This window comes from Buteo buteo, chromosome 6, assembly GCF_964188355.1.
Source record: "Buteo buteo chromosome 6, bButBut1.hap1.1, whole genome shotgun sequence".
NCBI lineage: Eukaryota > Metazoa > Chordata > Aves > Accipitriformes > Accipitridae > Buteo > Buteo buteo.
In genome coordinates this window covers 13,584,600-13,601,921 of record NC_134176.1, presented here as the reverse complement: position 1 = coordinate 13,601,921, position 17,322 = coordinate 13,584,600, and the positions used below count along the sequence as shown (strand labels likewise).

At 41.1% G+C, this 17,322-nt stretch overlaps 1 protein-coding gene across 1 annotated transcript; it reads left to right on the top strand.

Annotated features, from left to right (window-relative positions):
• Nucleotides 1-5,125: 5,125 nt before the first annotated feature.
• Nucleotides 5,126-17,089, top strand: DLK1 (delta like non-canonical Notch ligand 1). The gene is made up of 5 exons (XM_075031059.1): nucleotides 5,126-5,308; nucleotides 6,169-6,232; nucleotides 6,677-6,807; nucleotides 11,798-11,939; nucleotides 15,967-17,089. Exons 1-5 carry the CDS (start codon nucleotides 5,239-5,241, stop codon nucleotides 16,706-16,708), a joined length of 1,149 nt encoding a protein of 382 aa, XP_074887160.1. The 5' UTR covers nucleotides 5,126-5,238; the 3' UTR covers nucleotides 16,709-17,089.
• Nucleotides 17,090-17,322: the final 233 nt, after the last annotated feature.

Here is a 17,322-nt window from a genome sequence, read left to right as displayed (position 1 = left end):
CAACTAGAGTTCTAGCCATTACTTCTGCCCACTACAAATTTTTGCACTTCTGTCTTTCCTGTGGTCCCACATTATGATGGATATAACTTTTAGCATTTCGCGCTCTTTAGAATAAAAAAGTCCTTCCACAATCCTCACACTGTCTTTCAATGAACGTGTCTTCATTTTTCTATACTTCAAGTACAGACAGCCCAGCACTATATAATATGATAGTGATACCTTTCCAGCTCTTTGAAAAATGTCTTTCCTTAGATTTCTTTAAATACATATGTATTCTTTTTGTAACATCTTCAGATAAGATCTCATTTTTGTTTGCATTAGTGACAGAATTGTATTTCCTGAATATATTTTATTTTACTTTATGCTTATACTACATGTACTTCTCCTCGTTTCTCATCTTTTGTGCTGTGAATAGCAAGATGAGAAAAAAATCTATTAGAAGAATAAGGGGTTTTGTTGTTGTCTTGATTTGCTTTTTATGTAGTAGTTTCTCGACCCTGTATTTTAATCGCTAGGTGCATGCATCTATCAGTGGAATAACTTTGAATGTAGAATCTTACTGAATATTTCAAATTCCTACATTTAGGGCTTTTTTTTTACAAAATCAAAGAAGGGCTGGGCTATGATCTCAGAAATGGCAAAATCTCTGACTTTCATAACATTGAGAAAGGTTAAATTTGCATTCATTTTTTAATCAAGACTGCTACAGTCAGTGGAAAGCTGCCCTAGTGATGGAAGTTTTGCCTCAGTCTTCAGAGCAGCCAAGATTCCATGTAATGTATTTTCTAAAACAGCTGGCAGAATTCTCTGTGCTATAGTAATTGGGTGATAGATAGCACTGAGCTAGTGCTTTGTCAATAGTTAGAGAGGGAGGTTATGAGGATTTTCAGTGCTAGGCAAGGGAATGGGTTTGGCTTTAACTCCTGTAAATTACTGCTGTATATTTTAGCTCTACACATTCGGGCTACTGTTCCAATGGGAAAAAACTACTGTGACAAAAAAAATATTTTGGCAATCTCTAGCTAACTGTTGATAGCTGCTATTTCTGTGTGCAGTGAAATCTGTTCTGTGCAGAAGAACTTTCTGGTTTATGTGCCCTGATACAGAAGGTGCAGGACGAGAAGCCTGTCTCCCCACTCACCTGTTGCCTTTTGTGAAGGCAGAAACATGTTATTGAAGTGGGTACGATGACAGCAGAAATAATTTCATGTTTTTTCTTGTCAGTCATCTGCCAGCACAGTATACTGAATCAGCTCGCTGAAGAGCCAGAGGTAACGCATTACAGCTGGCATGGGGGGAGAAATGCAACTGTGCAACTGGGACATGGTGTGGAGGTTAGGAGAAAAGGAGAGCGAGGATGCTCTCCTCAACCCCGACAAGCTTGTAGGCTGGCTCAGCCCATCTTGTTCAGTCACCCATGAGGATGGGACAGCCTAACATAAAAAGCGTAAAATAGTTCCTTAAGGCTCCAGCTGCATCTGATGAGCTTTTCTCTAATGGACAATGCTACTCAAAGAGTACAGTACGGAGCACAAACTTGTAAACCTAGTTAACAGATCCTAAAACTTTGTGCCTTTGTATATCCAAGGCTGATGAGATCCCTTCAAGGGATAAAGGATAAACCTCTCCACTGATAACGTTAGAGTTTCAGATACTCTCATTCGCAAAGTATTGCTGCTTTGCAAGGGAGATGGCACTGCCCTGTAATCGGTACTTTTTTATTTCTCTTTGTAATATGTCTAAGGATAGCCCAAATTAATCACAGTTATTTCTTCCTCTCGTGAGGGGTTTCACACATGGTTTCTATGTGACTCTGCTGTTAGCCTCAGATTTTTAGCTACTAGCAGTTTGCGGGGACTTGTAGGAGCTGTTATATTGATGACTTGCTTTGCGTTTCTTGTCACTTATGCAGATTCTCCATCTCCAGATTCTTGCAACAATGAAATCAAAATTTGGTTGAACTTCTCTGCAGTCAAAAGGTGTTATATTAGCAGGCAAACAGGCACTTGAGAGTACAAATACTCCCAGCCAGGACAGAACTTCAACGATTCCTTGCTGCTTCTGGATTTCCAGACTTTGCAAAGTTGCTTGCACGCTGCTGTCCAGAAGGTCGAAGCACTCTGTTTCTACATTCAATGTACAAAAGGAAGTTTTTACCAAGCTTAAATTCTCAACCTCAGTCTGTTTTTTCCAGTAGCTCAGTCTTTGAACATGTTCATTATTCCTGCCTAAGAATGCAGGATTGCTGTGTGCCATTTTCTTGGAACAAATGAAATAACAGTATCTCAGTTTCTGGACAAGGATCCCTGAAGACTTTTTTCTGGATTCAGTTGTTGTAGTCAGTGTCTTTGATGACCTGATGCCCCTGATTCCTGTAACAAGTTCCAAAGTAAATCTCCCAGGGTCCCAAGGTTTCCATGAAACTGTTTCCCAAGAAAGGTAGACTGTTGGGAGCTCAGTAGACCAGCACTCCTCAGTCTGTACTTACCACTCAAGTATTTTTAGGTGAAGAAATTGGTACAATCATTAACACCTTGGATGATCTCCATACACAGACAACCATTACAGGAGGTTTTTTAATTTCCAATTTCTAATGCAAAGACATCGGGGCGGGGGGGGGGGCACAAACCCAAATTAAAAAAATTAAGTCTATTCTCAGTAGAAATCACTGAGATCTGCCAGAACATATTTACTGTAATTTTCAAGGACTATTGTGAAGACTATGGAGATTTGGATCAGAGCGGTTTTGGCAGCAAACAAGGTAAGTAAAAATGATTTGCAGTTTGGTTTGTTCAGGTGGAAGGAGGCGAGAGAGGAGAATTAGTCTGGATTTACAGAACACTGGGGTTTCTGTTTTGAAATTATTTTTGGATTAGTATCTGGGCAGATTCAGTTCCAACAGATTCTGGTTATGTTGGATAGACTCCACTCTAACAAAAAGGATTCTGACCTCTTGGAAATAAAATTAGCAGGGTTTGTTTAGATGACTCTTGAAGTAAGTACAGGAGATGAGAAAATGGAGATTTGTCCTAATTCCAGCAATCCAAGAGGCACCCCTGAGACACAGAAGATTAAAAAGCGGAGTTGTTCTAAAAAATAGGTTATTTTTGCCTAACAGTGTATCTATGCAAAAAAAAATTTAAAAAGCCTGAAAAACAAGCAAGAAAAAGAGAGTACGAAAATTGAAGTTTGCAATGGTGATTAGAACATATCATATATAGGATTGTGAGAACAAGATTTTCCTAATGATTTTTTCATAAGATGTCAGTTTGGGATAATGCAGCTGATATTCAGTAGTTAACTCAGAAGAAACGTGCCATCATATGTCAGAGTGTATATTTACAATGCAAATTAGAGCAGATAATTTGACAGTGATGAGTGTACAGATAAAACCTATGAATTCTACAAACTCTCTACTCTTAAGTTCTGAAGAAAAAAGAATACAAGGAGAAAGGCAGAAAGCTTAAAGCCTTCTTTTGACCAGCTGGTCAAGCTACTATAGGAATATCACTGAAATCACAGAACATTTATAAGCTTTTTAACTACCCAGGTTGCCTCTTGGTCAAAAAATGCAAACAAAGGTCTAACATAACAAGGCTTCTACATCACCAAGCAGAGAAGTTAGGTCATAAGGGAGGAAAAAGCAACCTTGGTCCTATGACAGCCTAAGTGTAAACAAATAACTAAGAATAAAAGCAAAGTGAACAGACTAACCAAGAGTTGCTGATATTTACCCCAGAAAAGCACAGGATCACAGAAGGGCAGAGTCATCATTACCACTTCACATTTTCACTCCTCTAGAGTGTCATTCACGATACCCCAGCAAGGCTTGGTCTGGTGAGCTACAGTGAAAGCTGTGACGGCAAAGTAACCTTTTCAAAACAGTAAGTAGTGTTTCAGTAGTAAAAGGAAAGCAAGAGAAGCAGAACGGGCGTGTGAGCAATCTGTGCCTATAGAATCAGATAGGCACAGTTTATTTCAGATACCACAACTTTTGTAGAGCTTTGAAGAAGCAGCATCTGCCTCTCACACCTTACTTCTAAGTGGTCTCTTTCAATCCAGTCTTCATTCTCTGCTCTTCCTTTTTCTGTCCTTCACTTCCCCCATTCTTGGTTAAAACTAAAAGCCAGCACTAGCAGAAGCAAACTTTTTCAACCTAAGTGATATTGTCTTCAAGTACCAGTAAATGGGCTATGTGAAGCTAATGTGTGCTTTCTGGTGTGTATATTCTCAGGCAGGTAATGTTGAATTAGCTCATTATAATTCTAGAGGAAAAACAGATGGTTGTATAGTTTTCTTACCATATTATAGGGATCTCTAGTTGCTTCACATAAATGCAGACAAATTGGTAAATGAGGTCTGGTGGAAGAAAGCACTACATCAGCAAGCAGAAAACAGGTCCCTGAGGAATCCTAAAAACCAGGCACAACTTCTTTAAAAGAAGCAAAGAAAGAACAAGAAAGAATACCAAGAATACAAAATAGCCAGTCTATTTCCATAAGGGACAGCTCAAAGGAAGAATAAAAAGGTAGAAAAGAAGAAGGAAGAGTCACGAAAGAAAACACAGAATTTAAATTGCCTTGTGGTGGAAGTAATGTTTCTTCTGGATCTGTTCCGTGTGTAACAGACCGCTCAAGGTAGCGTTTGGGGTGTTCTGGTGCTGGGGGGGCGGGGGGGGGGCGTTTAACCCTTTAGCCTGGGAAACATAAAATATTTGACCTTCCTTGCTTTTGCTGGGGTCTTCCCCGGAAAAGTTGGCGCTCCGATGCGACCGACTAAGGCGAGAAGTCTTCAGATTTCTGAAGACCAGCCCCAAGGGAGCTCTTCGTGGCCAGCCCGAGGAAGTTTCACCGAGCTAAGAGGCGTGCTTAACACCCCCCCGCCAGCCCTCCCTCCCTCCCTCCCTCCTCCCGCACCCTTCAAGACTACCTCCCCTCGCCCTCCACCGCCACGGCGCTCAGCCGGGGCTCGCAGGGTGCCCGGCTCCCCTCTCCGCCCCCGCGCAGGACAAGAGGGCTCGGAGCGGGGGGCTGCCTCCTCGTGTGTCCCCCCACCCCGGGCGGGTCCCCTGCCTGCGGGCGGAGGGCGCGGGGGCCGGGAGGAGGCGGGCAGCCTTCCTCCCCTTCCCTCTCTCCCTCCCTCCCGGCCCTCCTTCCCCCCCGCCCCGTGGTACCGGAGCCCGGCGGCTCTGCGCCCTCCGCCGAGCTCCCCGCGGAGCGGAGCGGGGCGGCCCCGGCCATGGGGCCGGGCGCCGCCGGGCTCCTCGGCTGCTGCTGCCTGCTGCCCCTCGTCCTCCCCGCGGCCCCAGGTAACGGAGGAGGGCGGCGGGAGGGTGGCGCGGTGAAGGGGCGGGGGGGGGGGGGGGGCTGGGGGACGCGAGTTGGGAAAGTTTGGGGAGTTTGGCGGGGCTGGGCGGGAAGAGGCGGCGGGAGCCCTCCGGCTGTGTCCGCCGAGGGCTGAGCCTGCCCCTGCGCTCGCTCCGGCCGGAGATGCTGGTGGTCCGCGGGAAGGTTTTCCTCTGCATCCCGCCGAGCGCCGTTCGGTGCCGTTTGCGTTGGGTGGCAGGGGCTAAGGGTGGCGGTCCAGAGGAGCGCTGCTTGATGCAAATACTTGAAACGAACACAAAAATGCGGCTGAGACCTCTTCTCCTTAACTTGCCTTGTTCGTGCGTGACTGAATGAAAATGGGGGGGGGGGGGGGTTGGATTTTTTTTCATCCGACGTAGAGTTGAAATGAATTCAACACTTTAACTTGTTTTAAATGGAATTTCTTTTCTGACTAAAGGTACGTTTGTGTTTCAAGTAGTTCTGAAACGATGCATTTGGGGTGGCACGGTGTGAAATGACATACGTGGATCTGTTCTGCAATTTCCCTTTTAAAGTAGCGTACAGTGATATTGCATACACTTTGCGTATGCTAAAGTGACTTTGTATTCTTTGGCGGTTAATTCTTTGTGTCATTTCACTTATCCTATAGGAACACTGTAACATGCTCCAGATTAAGTTCACTTAAAATTTTATGTTGCAAAAAAATCTGTTTGAAGAAAAAAACCAGAACATTACACAGTCTGGGTTCTTTGAAAACGTCAGTAATGTGTATAGGACACGATACAGTTTTTTTTCTGAGTGCTCTTTTTTCTGGTTTGATATCATAAATCTCTTCTTCCAGGCGTGAACTGTAAAAGTGGCTGCCACCCAGAGAATGGATTTTGTGAATTTCCCAGTGAATGCAGGTAAAAAGATCTGTCAGACAGGGCTATTAGTACAGGAATAACAGCTTCAATAATTCATAGCCCTGGTAAAATAGACAGAAGCTGAAATGATTTGCCCTCTGAAAATATGGAACTGTAATGAAACAGCACTCTATTAGGATACAGTAACTGGAATCATAGACCATAGACATCTAGGTGCCTTTTTAGTCCACTTTTTCCAGTAAGAAAAGCCTTTACATTGATTAGCATTTCTTTATTTTTTTCTCACTGAATGAAATGGTTTTCTTCACATAATCTGCTTCTAGTATCCCAGAAGCATTGACGGTATCTTTTTGCTGAAGTCTGCTGCACAGTCCAATTTTGTATCTGAAAGTTTATTTATTGTGCCTCAAAAAGGGGAACATCCGTGTAATTATGTTTCTTAAAAATAAACTATGCCTCTATCTTGTCTTTTATCTCTTTCAGGTGTCAGCCTGGTTGGCAGGGTGCTCTTTGCAATCAGTGTGTTCCTTTCCCTGGGTGTTTGCACGGCAGCTGTGCCAAGCCCTGGCAGTGCGTCTGTGAGGAGGGCTGGGTTGGCAGCCTCTGTGACATCGGTGTGTACAGCCTTTCCTGTCCTTGAGCAAGTGAAACAGCCCCCTCTGGTGCTGCAGACATGCAAAAGTCCTTCTGGATAACTAATTCCAAAAGATGGAATGTTAGCACCAGATAATAAGGGGATTCTGGGCAGCGGCCCGTAAACCTGGAACGTTTACACTAATTTAGGCAGAAGCATGCAGTATCTTTAACTGTGTATATGTGTGAGCAAAGCGTAAACTCATCGTTCTATTTTAAACATTGATTATCGTGGACAAGGCCAACAAATAACTGCTCCCTTGTAGTTATAGAAGACCTTCCTATAAAAATACAAGTGATCTTGTATATATTAAATAATTTGAAATATTTACCTAACACACATTCTCTCTATATATATACGTATATATGCTACTTTCTTAATATTTCTTGAAAAGGAAAACATTGTGCCTATTTCTTCCTTTACTTAACCCAGTGATGATTCAGCGGAGTAGCATTAGTGTAACTGAGAAAAAGGTCTGCCTGAAAAGGCTGCCACTTCCCTCTCAGGTCTGAGGGGTAAGCACAGCTCTTGTGGGCATGCTCTCACCCCTTGCCAGTCAGAATGAGCCAGTTTAGCATAAGCAAGCTGAAGAATTGGCCTTTGCTAAGCTGGTTTATTTTGGCTGACACAGGCAAATGTTCGGCCAGAGATCTGAGGGGGCCGAAACCACATGAGCATCCAGGAGCATGCGCCTGTTCCGCCCACGGAGCTGCAGCTGGAAGAGGACGGGTGTCCAGGGCCTCATTCTCTTTTCATGTCTTTCAGACTTCTGTTGTTATACAGCTTATAATTTATAGAGCATGCATGTGTTCTGCCAGTGCATACCCAAAACAGTAATTAATGATGACACAGTTTGAACTGGATAAAATTTTCAAGACGACTAAAAGACTCAGAAGATTTCAGGTAGTTCACATCCTTGCAGTGACATGGACCTTGGTGCAAGGTACTCAGGTACTCACTTAGCTTCTCATCAGGTTTTGCAGACCGTACTGACCAGCTGCACACGTAAGCACAGGCAGGCTCCTTAGTTCAAAGCTTGTCCTGGTACGTTTGCAGGAGCTGTGGTAGTGATGGTGCAGATGTGACTGTAAGCTCTCAGAGATGTTGTTCGGGACACCTCTCACAGATGTGTTTGTACCTGAGACAGCTGCCTAGATTCTCATTACAGTTAGTGGGGAGGAATGGGTCCCTCTGTTGTCTGTGATCTACAATCATAGCTTTCCAAAGCTAGCCAGAACACCCCCCCACTGCCACTTTAGGAGGCTCAGTTCTATTGCTTGTCAATGACTCCAAAGGACCAGATTTTTAAAGGTACTGTCTTCACATCTAAAGATTCCTGTAAATTAATATTAAGTTTTTCAAGCTGGGCATGCTTTTAAAAACTGTAAGTGCCTAGCTGAATTTCTAAGTTCTAATATATCTTTGCAATTCTGAGCCTTGCAATGTTTCCCTCTTGCAACTGGTACTTAGGATGCAAAACAATGCTTTGGAAATTGTACCCATATCTTTATGGAAAAATGTTATTTTAATACATAATCATTAAGATAGTTAAAAAAAAAAAAGGTATCCCTTGCTCAAGTTTAGAAACTATTATTTCTCTCAACACACAGAGTCATCTCAGAGTCTTTTTTGCCAATTTAAATCTCGATCTCCATGAAAAGCTGCAAGAATATTCAGCCAAAAAAAAAAAACCATCTTTTCATCTGCAGGGACGTGTTATGTTGACAGTCTTTCATCCCAGTGGATTTACCTACTCTAAATGCATTGTTTTGCCACAAGGGATCAAGAGAAGGGTCCTCCTTTTCTTGCTATTGGAAGGTTGCTACAAATTGTTATCCTGAGCCAATAAAGCACTGAAAGCTCAAATGGGTTAATTGCTCAGCCACTGATCTCATCATCCTCTGCCAAAAAGTCGGTGTCAGTTTCCTGGCTCTATAAAGTCATTACAGACTGCTGTAACTCACTGACAGGTACCACTGACTGAAACTTGATCAGGTTAGAAAGAAGGAAGGATTTTGAAGGCTCCTGCTCTTTGGGGGATCACTGGTGTATACGCATAACTGTTTTTTAAATATGGAAATACAAACGCACCAATTTCTTACCATAAAGTACTGAACTCCCTACCTCTCTCTTCTAATACTGAATTCTTCTGTATGATGAGAGCAGGCCACAGTTGTTTTATTTTTCACATGCATATGACATTAAGTGCCTTTTTTTTTTTAGCTACTGGAGACCATTTTTAACTTCAGTTGTGTAATGAGATAAGGCATGTTAGAAAGCTACATTTGTATTGTTTCTGTGGAGATTGATGAAGTGTCGTGAGTAATGCAGTTCTGGCATTCTCTTGAAATTCTTCCTTTTTGCTGCTGTAGAAAGTTTAATATTTGCCAGGGAATTTCTGGCATAGCCACTGTTTTAATGTTGCCAGCTATGAGCAAATGCCAACTCACAAGGATGGCAAAACCCAGAATGGAAAACTGTGGGAGGGGCTGAAGTTTATTTGTCCACTACTGCAAACACCTGAAATATTTGTAAAATATAGATATAGGGCCAGCAGCTTATTTGCTTGCTAAGCATGGGAGGAAAAAAGATGATTTGGACTGGTGGTGATATCTCTTCTTCTGCTTTCTAGAAAAGTTAGTGTACAGTCTCCTTGGCTTGGATCATGGAAGTTCCTTTCTGGAGTAGTTTTAGATCATCAAGTGGTTTGCTAATGCCTCTGACTGTGTAGCTGTTGGTTTTACTACGGGCAGCCTGGTTCTCAGTTCAGGTCAAGAATGACCTTCCCAGTAATTTAGAGGCATGCAGATTATAGGTTGGGCTTGATCCACTGTAAACATGTAGGGCGGGATCAGTGTTGTCATTTATGACTATTATTGCAGTCACGTATTGCATGGCACTTTAAGAAAAAAATCCGTGAATTGGTATTAGTGTTAACACTGCTGGTTAACCTCTTTGCAATGGAATGCACCAGCCTGCCTAACTGAATGCCATGGCATCTTCCCATCCTGTGGAAACACAGCCTTGGACTCAGGGATATGAACACGTGGAACCAGGCTGCACAGCAGTTTCGCTCTGCAGCTGACATACAATACGCAGTACAGGAACCACATCAAACACTGAACATTACAAAGGGAAAGCCAATTTTTGTCAAATTTTTTCCAGGAAAAAATGACAGCCCAGTTGGAGTATATGACCCACCTTGCTAAATCAGATCAGTCATCTCTGTCATCTTGTCATCTCTGGCTGTGCCTGCATAGTCATGTTAGTGGGTCCCTGACCTCCCGCTTGAATCTTAGCCTCAGTTTGGCTAAAAAGCCAACATGTGGTGTAAGCTCGGAGTATACTGTGCTGCATGTCACTTGACTGCTTTGCCAAGGGCACGTGTTGGTAAATTGTCATCAAAGAGAGTACAGGTGGAGCCTCTAATGCCCGTGCTAGGCACGCGTGAGACAGGGTCTAGAAATTCTGCTGTGTCGTAAACTACTGCCAAGTGTGCTTTGCTCGTAAAAACACTCAGTGATTGCTTCATGTACTGCAGCATCACAACTTAGTCTTACACAAATATTAATTTACTGGTAGTGTGATCGTGGCCATTCATAATACATGTGTAAATGTACTGTCCTAATTTTTGAATTCTCATCTCAGACTCAGTTATCACTTGAAGCAAGTAAATCACTTGTTGGCCTTTTGAGAGGTAACCTAGAGAAAAATAGAGAAAATGGGCTATTTGAGGCTATTTATGTATTATGTTTTAAAAGGACATGTTCCAACAAGCTTTTAAGTTATGTTTTAAAATTAAATCCCTGACATAAATTACTGACAGTAATGTATGTATAGATATGTGTACATATATACATACCTATCCATATATGTATTTCAGAGAGTTTCCTTGCTCCTGCATCAGAGTTCATGCTTTATTAGCTGCCTTTAAAGCCTGTGAAAATAGGTGGCAAACAACTGTGCTCCAAAAAGTATTCATAGCTATTTTGGTCCTTGTGAAAATTGGAGCTTACACTCAAAGTGCATGCAAAGTGGTTGTCTTGCAATGAGAATAGGCTAATGCATTAGAAAATAGAGCCTCTTATCCAGGGAAGATTGTATTCAAAAACTAAGGCTGTTGAAATATTTTGCTATGGTTAAAATTCTGCAGTACCTCATGATATCATCTACATTTCATGTTATGTTGTGGAAAGTAAAATATAAATGCCCTGAAATCCCTTTTCATCTTCTTAGAAAGTGTTATGTGTGCCCATGTGTGTGCAAGGCATCTTCTAGTCAGCACTTCTCTGCAGCTGCTCCATTAGCTGGCTAAAATATGCACTTGTTTGTTTATTTATTTTTAATTATTTTAAAAATTCAGTAATCATTTGAGTGGGAAGTGTCTCAGCAGGGAAATTGTAAAGAAAATGAGATGTGTGACTTTGGGTCCAGACGTCATACAGCTCTCTCTTCTGAACTACATTACAGTTATGTAAGGGTTGGATGCAGCCCAAGCAAAAGATGAAATTTTAAGAGATTTTTTGTAACTTGCTGATCTCTGTTATTATGAAATGTTTGTTCATAAGCACATAATGACAGGCTCTGGGCAGGGAGCAGGGAGAATTCCCAGTTCCTGATTGCTTTATCAGAATTCTGCTCATGGAGAAGCCAAGGTTGTGAAAGAATGACTAGACTATGTAGAAGTTCTTTCCCCCATACTAATATTTTATTGATAATATTACTTATTTATAGACTGGAACAATTCAAACGTATTTTACAAGTGGGAGCTTGGAAGAGAGAAACAAGCTGAAAGTGCTTGCAATAGTTGAACAATCTGACCTCTATTTTAACAGAGGGAGGAATAAATCAGAATTTATAGACTGCAGGGTGAAGGACTGTTAAAGCTATATTTTATTTGAAGTATTATATACTACTTACTGGCTCTTTCTCATTAGATTAACTGAGCCCTGTTTTTTTTTTTTAAACAGATATTCATCCATGTTCTGCAAAACCCTGCACCAATAACTCAACGTGCATAGAGACTGGTGATGGAGGATATATTTGTCTGTGTGCCCAGGGATTTACAGGAAAAAACTGCCATCTCAAAAAAGGACCCTGCATTATTAATGGGTAAATATTGATTTCTGACATTAATTTAAGATCCACACTCCTACTGACTATTATTCAGAATTCTTTGCTAAGTGGAAGTATCTCTGTGCTAAAATATGTAATGCTTCTGCTAGTTGCTGACATTTTATCAGACTTTACAAATCTGATCTATTCATGTTGTAAAGATTTACAGATTATCAGCATGAGTTTGTGTGCATGATTTCAGTACTAAAAGTGATAATTTGCACATTTTATTGTGGTGAATTTATGCCTTCCCATGATTTTTGTAAACAAACTTGAAGTAACCTCACCTCTTCTGAGAGATAACTGTATATACAAACCATATATAGTAATAAGAACAGTAGCCAACGCACCAGCTGTCTGCACGAAAACATCTAGTCCAGCAGCCTGTCATTTTTCTTAACTGACACGTAATGGTATGTCCATAGTTTACTGAAGCAGATAATCTCACTCCCACCAGAACAGGGTGTGGGAGGCCACTGCTCTTCATTCTCTAAGAGAAGTGGGACATTAGGAACAGCATTGCCAGCAGGTTGAAGGAGGCGATCCTTGCCCTCTGCTCAGTCCTGGTAAGACACATCTGGAGTGCTGGGTCCAGTTCTGGGCTCCCCAGTACGAAAAGGACATGGACATACTGGAGTGAGTCCAATGAAGATGATTAAGGGATGGGAATCTCTGTCCTATAAGGAGAGGCTGAGAGCTGGATTATTTAGCCTGGAGAAGAGCAGGCTCTGGGGAAACTTATCCATAGGTATAAATACCTGATGGGGAGAAGCAAAGATGGAGCCAGACTTTTCTTAGAGGTGCCCAGTGAAAGGGCAAGAGGCAATGGGTACAGACTGGAAAACTTCCAGCAGTATCACTGGTAGAACTGCCTCAAAAAAGGATGACCTTTCAAAGGTAAAGAAAACATGAACTGGTGTTTTTGTTGAAATCTAGAAGTCTCTGCTGTCTTCTAGCTCATCAAGGATCTGATCCCATAAGCATATAGAATGTCTTTCTGGTGTACACAAGGTTGGTAAAACTATCACCTTAAAATACAGTCTTCTTTTTGGAGGTTGCCTTCTTTAGCTCCATATTGGTACCCTCTGGTTCTCTTTCTGCTCAGCAATAGATAAGTATGAATATTTAGATCTACCTTATGACTAAATCTTCCTGAGGACTTGTACACTCTTGTTTAAGGAAAATTAACGCCTCTTACTGTCTCTGGCAAGGATTGCCATTCTTACAACTTTACGTCAGTGGAATTTTTTTGCCATTGCTTTTAATTGGGACATAGTCACACAGTTCTGTCTGGGTTTACTTTCAACCTCTAAGATAACTGCTCTGATTGCCCTATTTCTTTTCATTGACAATGAGGAAACTTAACTTCCTCGCAAGTGCCTTGAATCACATCCAAGCTACTTGCCTAACATAGGGGATGTGAATAGCTTGCTTTCTCTACATTTCATCTGTAGAACAAATATTTCAGTAATTCAACATAGACATATATTAATTGTCCCAAAGAACAGGTGAGGTACGGCATCAACAAAATAACACAGATTAGTTCCATGTACTTGATTAAAATCCTCATGGTTTTAAATTGCTGAAACTACATTTTTGTGATGGTACTCTGTGTTTGAACTGAATGCTCATGAGCTAGTCTGGAAATCATGAACAATTTATCTTAAGGAAACAACATACTTGAAACAGTAATTCTTTTTCTCTAGAAAGCTGTGTCTTTTTCAGGAAAATGAGCTGCAGGCTCTGCAAATTGGCTTTTAGTTCGAAAAGACAACTGTTCTCAGCATAAACACTGCATGTCTGCTAATACTTCACAGTCCACCAGAGAGCGCACCTCACATGCTGGAAAGAAACCTCATCATATGATGCCATCTAATTCACACCTCACTTCCGCTCTACCTGAGTGCTAATGTTAACAATGTTGATATTACTAAGCACTGCTGCTGGCTCCTTAGTTAATATTCACAGATAAAACCAAACCAATTCACAATTCAAAGTGTTTGTTCTAGTCTGTTTACAAAATCGGGCAGATACATCTGCATTAGTGACATCCGTGTGATGGTTTGAAGTTTCGCCCTGAAGCAGAGCAGCCAGTGGTACTTTCTAAAATGAAAGCAGAGTATTTGGAAAGCAAAGAAGTGGTATGTTCCTGTTTCCACAGCTAGCCCTTCATGTACCACACCTTGCTGAACATGCGTTAAATGCCAATGCAAAGTAACGGATTCTATTCAAGGAGAGTAATTTTAATACTTGATTTATTTAAATAGACTAAAATTAGGCAAATGCAACTCAGTAATTAATAAAGAAAATTTTCAAAATTCTGCATATTTCCCCTTAACTGTTTTTTATTTAAATTGTTTACACTTCTGAAACGTTCAGAAAAAATTTTACACTTACATTCTCCAGCCATTTCTTCTTTTTCCCTAGAAAGTACTGTAATTTAACCCACCCGTGAGGGTTCAAATTTCTACACATTGCCATATCCGAAACAGCTTGTCAGATTTCCATGGGACCTGTAAAGCGAGGGTGCTAGACTCTCCAAGATAGGCCATAACCATTCATTTGCTCAAGGACTTTACAACTACAGCTTCCATATTTTGTTTAAAGCAGACATGGTGACTAGTGATTTTGGCAAAATTCCTTGTTTGCATGATCACCTCAAGTTGTCACCAACAACTGCTATGTCAAAGTCCAGGGGCAACCACACCTTTTGCTTTCCTAATACTGCTTCCAGACTTGCGGTTTGTTCTTTCAGTAGCCTTTTTTCCAGTCACCGTCTACAGTGAATGACAATACAAGAGGACAGAGCAGTTTATGTGGAAGCAGGAAAAAACAGCCAGATGATTTCTCTACCACAGTATTCAGGCTCTCCTGATGGGTGGCCACCAAGTGTTTCAGTCCCCAGTAAAGCCAGAGGTGTTTGGGGTAGTCTCTATCACAGCTACTTCCAGAGCAATGGCTGGGCATTTGAGAAGCTCAACCTTAACCCGACCGGTGGTCAGGGACCATTTGTAGTCAGGAGCTTATATCTCTTTCACAGTCATCTCACTCAGACAACAACAGATATCTTAAATCTCTGTGTCCCACCATGGAAAACCATAATGCCAGTTGCTACTGATCGCTGCGTATGTGAAATATCAGCATTCATGAAGCCATGATGTTCATTACCCCTGGGGCTTTCACCTGGAAATGTAACACTTAAATAACAGCTTGGACTTTTCAACTATGTACTGGTATATGCTGTATGTCTTCAAAGATTTATAAGTATTAGGAAAACTGTTGTTGTCAGAGAGGCTTGTTGTAAGCTTTGAATTTACATCACTTAAAACATAGTACCAGGTTATTAATTATGAAGTTCTTAAAGGGTTTGCAGAAATACTTGGTTTCCTATGGTCCTGTCCTCACATTACAGCTGCCTTTACCAAGGCTGAAATTATCCCATTTATATTTTTTATTATATTTATCAAAATTTTTGGCCGAACAGCAGTTTGCAGGAAAGTATGTGTTTGCTTCTAAATTTTTTGTGTCATGGAGCACTGGAGATGCAGAATAAAAACAATCAGCTTTACACCTAGCTGCTATGGCAGAGTGTTTTGCTTTGCCAGTACAATACATAGATTATCTTGTGAATAATCAGGTGGAAAAGAAAGCCATGCTGCTAGTGTCTTTGTTCAGTCTTGTCTAAATAGTTGCTCAGCTAAATAGCTCTAAGCATATGAAAACACTGGGAAGCTTAATTTGAATAAATGTTTGAAATAATTTAAAATCCCTTCACAGCTCTTCAGGATGAATTTATATACTGGTGTACTAATCCTGCCCGAAGGGTTGGCAGAAGATTTATAATCTGTATTGACAAAGCTGTTGAACAAACTCATTCTTGATTTAACTTCATTGACTTCAGTGGGTTTGCATTTGGAATTTGCTCTTCTGAAGAAAACCAGCTCCTTTTATTATATAAAATATTTCCTAATAGCTTCTTTTGTTGGACTTTAATTCAATTCTATGTGTTTGTTCTCTATTCTAGCTCCCCCTGCCAGAATGGAGGAACATGCATTGACGACAACGGTTTTGCACCCCATGCTTCCTGTCTGTGCCCTTCTGGTTTTGCTGGCAACTTCTGCGAAATAGATAGAGATGACTGTGAATCCAACCCGTGTGAAAATGGAGGAGCATGTACAGATATTGGTGGGGGTTTCAGCTGTTTTTGTCCCCATGGCTATACGGGAAAGCTCTGCAGCAGCCGTGTCATATTCTGTGCAAGTGGCCCATGTGAGAATGGAGGGACGTGCAGTGAACATCCCCAAGGAGGATTCGAATGCATCTGTAAACCTGAATTTGTGGGTGTGACCTGCAAACTTCCCAGCAAAAACACAAGTCTTTCTGGAGTGAATATGGAGGCAAAGCATATGCAGAATTACAAGCCACTCTCGAAAGCTCATCACAGATCAGTGCATCAACAACAAGAAATCCTGAAAATAACAATGAAAGAAACAATCCAAAATGCAGATCCCTTGCTCAGTAGAAGCCAGGTGATATGTTTTGTTGTACTGGGCTTGCTTACATGTCTTGTTGTCTTGGGTACAACTGGGATTGTGTTTTTTTCAAAATGTGAAATGTGGCTTGCTAATGCCAAATATAGTCATCTCCTACGCAAGAAAAAGAACTTTTTTCTGAAATCTAACAATGGGGAAAACCTCTCAGTTAATATTATCTTCCCAGAGAAGATCAAATTGACTAATTACACTAAGAACTACACTGCCATCTAGGCCCTTGAAAGCCAAGCAGCAACTTGCAACTTTTCATAGCAATATGTAAAATAGATTGAATTTATTGCCTGTGATTGGCCTCAATATTTGTGGGTACATTTGCTGTAGCTTGTGCTGGGTGATAATGAAGAAATATAATGTATCTGTATTGTTAAGGATTTTTCGTTCCCCAAAATAAAAGGTTAAAAAAACCCCAACATTAAAGCGCAAGGAATGTTAATTTGATTTCTTTTCAAGGCAGCTATTTTTTTGTAAAATAAAAAGGAATTTACCACTGGAACTGTAGTGCAGCTTTCTTGTCTTGTGAATAGTTTATTTGGCAAATATGGCACCTGTAAATTACTCAGTAATGTTGTTTTTTTTTAAATAAACAGCAGTTAAGGGCTATACTGGTTTATTTATTCATTTGTAAATGTTATGCTACAGCAAAGTCTGCAACAAGTGCCCCTGTTCTATTTATCTATCCTAAAATGTTAAAAAGGTGTTCAATGTCTTTGGTCATACTTTCTGTTTGGAGACCTAGTAGAGATGTAAAAGATCTGATTCTGACTTTTCTATAAATATTCCTCAAAGAACTCTGCTGAGAGAAGTATCCTTCACACCTGTGTCATGGG